Below are 6,550 nucleotides of genomic sequence, written 5' to 3' on the forward strand. Positions count from 1 at the left end.
CCAGCTTCTCTTTGAATTTGATTGATGATTGCGCCCGCGCCCGCACCCGCCTCTCATCTCGACAAATCACGTGAATGCAGGCGGAGTCGGTCTGGGGCTTGAGTGCATGTCAGGGAGGCACGCAGAGTGATAAAATAATATTTAATTATTGACTCCTAATTTGAATCTGTACATTATAACGAAAACAATACCTTAAAAATGAAAAGAAGCAAGTTTTTGCAATAATATAATGAAAACAATACTTTAAAAAGGAAAAGAAGCATGTTTTTGCGATTAGATTTTTTAAACCGGTAAACTTCTGTAAACTTTTCAGTCCAAGGATCCAGTAAACGAATGCCTTCAAACAGTAGCCTAAGTTCAAAACAGCTACAGAGAAAACCCGACCGATTTCATTAGAGACGGCTTAGAGTCACCTCCAGAATTATTATTTTCAGCATGTATTTGGCTTAAAAGCACGAGGGTTTTATAATGGACGCTGCTGAAGTCTGAAGGTGTTTTTTAGATTCTGAATGGATCCGTATAGAAGCCTGTACAGTCAGGTCAAGGCAGTAGGTTTAGTGATCTTTTGGCGTCTCCTTGTGGTCCTGTTTGATATTGCAGCTTGACTAGTGCTTAATTGTATTAAAAATGCTCTAAACAATTTTATTTTTTATTTTATTTATTTATTTAAATTTTGCACTATATAGTTGGCTATATAGATAAATTGTAAAAAGGTATGGGGGGAGTAGGAGGTTACTATTTGCCCGTCACTGTATGCCATGGAAGAAACAGTCAGTCAAACATAGGAGTAGGCTGCACAATTAAAAAAAAAATTTTTGGTATCAAATAGAGATCATGATCCTCCTACTGATAACTAAACAAAATAGCTTGTCTACTAGAGGTTCTGACAAAATGTTAATTGTTGCAGTCTATGTAATTTTTACATTTTAATTATTTATTGCAAAATCTGCACCTCTTTTGTGGCTAATATTAATTTCATAATGATCCTTACTCCGTGAAGTCAAGTAGCAGAAGTTACAGTAAGTGAAAATGTGTAAATACTACTGGCCCATTTTGGGGTGAACTAAATATGTAAGACTAGTCTTACATCACTGTTTATAACACAGGCCGTTCATCCTTTGCTGGACCGCTTAAAAAAATGGGGACATAAATTAAGAGTATACCCACTTCTCCAGGCACCACTACACCACTGATTGTAGCTACCAAATAAATAATCAAAATCATCATCTGGATTAATAGGATGATGGATAATCATCTTTTGAGGTTGTGAATGAGCATGTGTAAATGTGTGTAAAAAATGACATTTTTCCCACCTGTAAAATTCTGTCTCCCTCTCTGATGCGTCCATCCCTCGCAGCTATGCTGTTGAGCTCGACCTATCAACAGCACAACAAACATAGCATCAATATGTAAATTGTCATAATTCATCTCAACACACCAGCAATAATTCCAGGACTTATCACAAAAATAATCCATTATTGTAATAGATTAATTTGCATATCTGTTCTAAAATGAGAAAAATCAATTCCTTTCAGACTATTTACAAAAGAAGGCAATATAATGCCCCCATATAATATATAATGATGGGAAGTGAATACTGCAAGGAATATATAAAGGATGTGGGAATACTTTCTTGCTTCCCCCCAAAAGTAACACATATTTATATATTCAGCACGCCAAGTAAAACAACCATATTCTTTATAAGAATTTATATAAGAATCTAAGCTGGGTTACTTTTCTTCTTCTGAAATGAAGGTCTCACACATCAGAGACATGCTGATAGAGGAGGGAGAAAACATTATTTCAGTCCATTGATGAGCATTATACGAATAAATGCATTTTTAATGACTAATATTTGCATAACATACTTCCCCCCCAACAGACATGTATTAATAGAACATTTCTGTAGGCTGTTTATGATACATTTTCTAGAGATGATACAAAAAGGAGAAGCAGTTCCCCCTGTTTGATGTCAGGTGCTCCACATTTACATATCTCTGAGCAAGAAATGGTGTAAGAACAGGCAATATCTGTACAATAAGCTAGAATTCTCTCTGTCGATATGCAGTCCCTGTTTTCAGCCTTTGTTTTCCTTTAGTGTGTGAGAGATAAAAAAGTAGGTGAGAGATAAAAAAGTGCCATTTTACACTCCACGGGAGACAGGAGGGGAGCCATTGCTTGCTAATTAAAATCAGCAATTAAAACACTGGAAAAGAACTGTCTGTATGCAGAATAATTTTCCAAACTTGACTTGCTCTCTTCATGCTTGGCTCAGTCCTGGTAGACTTTCGTCTGCCATTTGAACTTTGGAAAACAGGAAAATTTTCCATATTAAACACTTTTAATTTCAGTGAAGGAATACAGTGATGTGGAACAATGAGAATGGATCAAACTGAGCTTTTATCTTTTAATTACTTTTCAGAAAATTTAAATTGCTGTTAAAAAGGGTTTGGCCCGATTAATTTGATTGCCTGCATCAAATTTGATGCTCAGTGCCACATCTTACAGGTGAGAACAATGTGTGTTAATGAATTAAACACAGATCACAAAATTACCAGTCTTCATTCTAAACGCATTATTCAGTTCATTTTCAGTAGATCTTTGTCTGTAAATTGAACTGCTGCATTAAAAACTACAAAATAGAGTCTGAAAGTATAAAAAAAGGTCAATTTTTTTCCTTTTTTAACAGTGTCTGTAAAAGGCGATGATTAACCTTCAGAAAATGTTAACTTGGACAGCATGAACTATTTTATTGTCCATGCATAACCAGTTTTACATCAGTGCAAAATAAAAAATAAAAATAAAAATAAAAATAAAAATAAAAATAAAAATAAAATAAAATAAAATAAAATAAAATAATAAAAAAATATTAGGTCCACATGATGACCACAATTTTACAATTACAAAAAAATTTCCACTACCCACCTGACCAACAAAAATGCCTGTATCTTCCTCATCATCAGTGCGGTAACAGAGAGTAAGACCCAGCTTCTCCTGGCTGTTCATTCGACAGAGTTCAATCTCCTGTAACACATAAACATCCAGATATATTAAAATACATGAGTAGTCCATACATCTCATTTATTCCATTCAAACCGAACATAACCCTTTCCTTTTGTATTTCAAGGGCAAGAAAGAGGAGCAGACATCCAGTATAAACAGAAACATGAGCAACTATGAGCTCAGCTGTACTCAAAACTCAGACAATTACCTTTATGCTCATTTTTAAGGCATTTATTTATTAAGCAACTAGTAAGAAAATACTGCAGCTCAGTACATTTCACTTTAGTTTGGTTGATTAAAAAGCTTCTAAGCTTCTAAACTCAACAACCGATTGCATTGTTTTAGAGTGCTAAAGTCATCTTAAATGTTTGGCTTTACATAAGGATGAAAAGGATGACCAGTAACGGTTTCTTCGCCTACAAAGAACATCAAACGTGTCCTACAAAAAGATGTGCCCCCGTGAAATATGATATAATCAAGCAGGCAGAGGGGTTATACGTCAAGACTGAAGCCTGGCGCAAGTGACAGGACTGCATCTGAGAGACATTCATCTGTCAAAGGAGAGCAGTTAGCCACATCTCGACATCCCACGAACCCCAGCCTCGGTTCAGTCAAGCAGAACGGCTCATTTATCGGTCGACGGTCCTGACCGAGCACTAGCGTCATACATCAACCGCTCCACCCTCCACATTAACCAGATTTACCACCTCGACTATATGAGGTTTTCCTTCTTTCAAGAACACATACACCGAACTGTCAAGTGTCCTTATTTGGCAAATCATTTCTAAAAATGAGATCCCAACATGTTCACGGCCACATCTGAGGTGTGATAAAAATAGGCTAACTCTCGTATTTCAGCTGAATCTGGGTTACTGTCAGTCCGCACAATGGATGCAATTCATCACCAGCAGCTTTAATGTGGCTTCATATTGATCTGCTCGAGAAGCTCAGCGATACTTCATATTTTCTGCAAGTCTATTGTTCAGACCACATGCTCATCAAAAAGGATCAACCGACCCGCCGAGCAAAGTAATCCACACAATCTCCCTTAAACTAGTGCAGCCGGCGATGGAACTGGCAAATCGCTGTGATAATTTTACAGATCATAGTATTAATCCAGGATATGTGCCATATTCAGAGAGCTAAAGTGGTTCTGTCAGACTTTTCTCTCTGCCTGGATGTGTTCGTGATGATGGAAGAGGCTCATCCAGGCATGAAGGCAGGACCAATGGAGGACAGTTATCACTGCGTATAAATCCTGCATATAGCTACTTATGCACTATGCAGTTTTGATAAACAGATCCAAGAATGAATATATGCCACTAATTTGCTAATAGAAAAACTATTACCGTACATGAAAACAGAAAAAGATCCCAAAATCTCACTCTTTTGATGAAACATCTGTTGACAAGCTGTTTATGCACCTACAAACAATTATTACAAATAATGATTCATTAACACACATGCATTTGTTTTTCCAAAATGAGCATGAGACCCAGTAGGAAAGAACATTAATGTCACTAAAATAAAACTAATTACACCTCAATGGAATCTAATCTGCCCCCCTGTTTATTATTCAAAGGAATAATGGCATCGTTTGAGGGTTCTCCATCTGTAACTTGCTACTTTGAAACATTAATAGTGAAGGAAAATGCCTTTTAAAACTCTTATTTTTGAAGTTTTTCACAATTAAATGAACCCAGTACATCCATATTTCTGCTAACATTTAATTCAGATAATTTTATTGAAATGGTTCATAAATATGTAAATAATAATTGTATGTAAATAATAATGCTATAAAATAGATAAGGAAGTATTCATGTTTATGTATGTTTATGTATTCTTTCTGGATAAAAAAAACTGCTAACTGAATATTGTAAATTATATGAAGCATGCAATAAAAAATAGCTGTATTTATTGAAATAACTAATTAAAATGCCTTTTGAAACTCCTGTCTTTGAGGTTTTTACAATTAAATGAACCCAGTACCTCCTTTGACTATAAAACTCTCTCTGTTAACAATGAATTCAGATTTATTTATTTATTCATTTATTACTAAAATAATACAAAATAGACAAGGAAGTATTCATGGTTATGGATGTTTATGTATTCCTTTTGTATTAAAAAAGCTGCTACCTGAGTATTGTAAATTATGTGAAGAATGCAATAAAAATAGCTGCATTTATAAAAAATAACTAATTAAAGTTAAAAATAATTTTAAATGTGAATCAATTAATTTTGATAACTGAACATTTTGTTCAAAGTGTCACTAAAACTAAAAGTGTTCTTTTTTTTTTTTTTGCATGTTATCAACTTGCATTGACTGATGTATATTGCACTGATTTATTCAATCACTCCATCAGAGTCCCATGCATTTGAGGCACATGTAAAGTCAGGTGTAAATAGCTGGGCTGACTGTTTATTATCGGGTCACCAGATGGCTGTTTACACCAGGTGTATACATTATTATTCAAATTATTTCAGAAAGCATTTTACTTACCTCACACTCGAATTCAACTGCCCTGTCCACCTCTGCCTGAGTGCTGGCCACATATTCCGGACAATCAAAATATTCATGCTCCATAGTCTGAATGGAATGACAACTAGAGAAAAAGAGAATGAGAGAAACCAACTTTATACACTAGGCTAGTTTTATGCCTGATATACCTGAGCTGTAGACCAACCCTGAAGCCATGCGTTACACTCCACAAAAGATAACAGAATATGTTTATAGTCTGGGGATGCATGTAATTACAAACAATACTCATTAATCTGTTAACACATCAAGCTGGGGTACAATTGCAAATGCACTGTTTCAAGATCCTAAGCAATCTGTGCAAAGCACACACACACTCACACAAATGAGCTGAATCTTTGATTTTGCTTACTTGTAGCCAGACAAACAGATTAGCATAAATAAATCCAAACAAAACACATTCACATAAAGAGCTAAATAATCAGATGTGGCCTATCAACCCCAGACGCATGCCTTATTGGACAAACTGAAGCACTTGGAAAGCTGTAAAAGGGTATAAAACTTCAAGAGAAAGCTCTGTGCCAGCATGTTTGATATTTTAGCACTCCATTAAGTTTTAATCACCCTGTATACTACTCATTACAGGAAATGGATAAGGGAAGCCACTACAATAATTACACATAGGCCCTGGCGTGACTTTTATGATGGCAGTGGGGGATATTTCATGGGGAGGAGGTGGGTAACGGCTGCTGCCTGGTGATGAAGAAATTCTTGACAATAACATGCGCTGGTAGGACACCATTAATATGCATACTCGGATGGTAAGAAGAATATATGTAGCATTTGTTAAAAAAACATAAAAAATAAATAAAAAAACAACAACAACAAAAACAACAACAATAATAATAATAATTAGTAATAATAATAATAATAATAATAACAATAATAAATTAAATATAATATAACATAAATATAGTAAATAAATATAAAATAAAACAACACATTTAGAAATATAAATATACATAGAAAATAAAATTGCATATATTTTTTTCTTTTTTAATATATTTAGGA

The 6,550-nt window shown here is 34.7% G+C and overlaps 1 protein-coding gene across 1 annotated transcript in view; it reads right to left on the bottom strand.

The window, feature by feature from the left end:
- The window catches only part of LOC107655556 (PDZ domain-containing RING finger protein 4), a 34,045-nt gene that overhangs the window by 6,642 nt on the left and 20,853 nt on the right, over nt 1-6,550 (bottom strand). Inside the window, exons 3-5 of the mRNA XM_016443073.1 lie at nt 5,504-5,606; nt 2,926-3,024; nt 1,314-1,376 (exon numbers count right to left, since the gene is read on the bottom strand). Of these exons, the coding sequence (XP_016298559.1) occupies nt 1,314-1,376; nt 2,926-3,024; nt 5,504-5,606 (265 nt within the window). The remainder of the gene's footprint in view (nt 1-1,313; nt 1,377-2,925; nt 3,025-5,503; nt 5,607-6,550) is intronic.

Source organism: Sinocyclocheilus anshuiensis, unplaced genomic scaffold (genome assembly GCF_001515605.1).
Source record: "Sinocyclocheilus anshuiensis isolate Anshui unplaced genomic scaffold, SAMN03320099.WGS_v1.1 scaffold916, whole genome shotgun sequence".
NCBI classification, from domain to species: Eukaryota; Metazoa; Chordata; class Actinopteri; order Cypriniformes; family Cyprinidae; genus Sinocyclocheilus; species Sinocyclocheilus anshuiensis.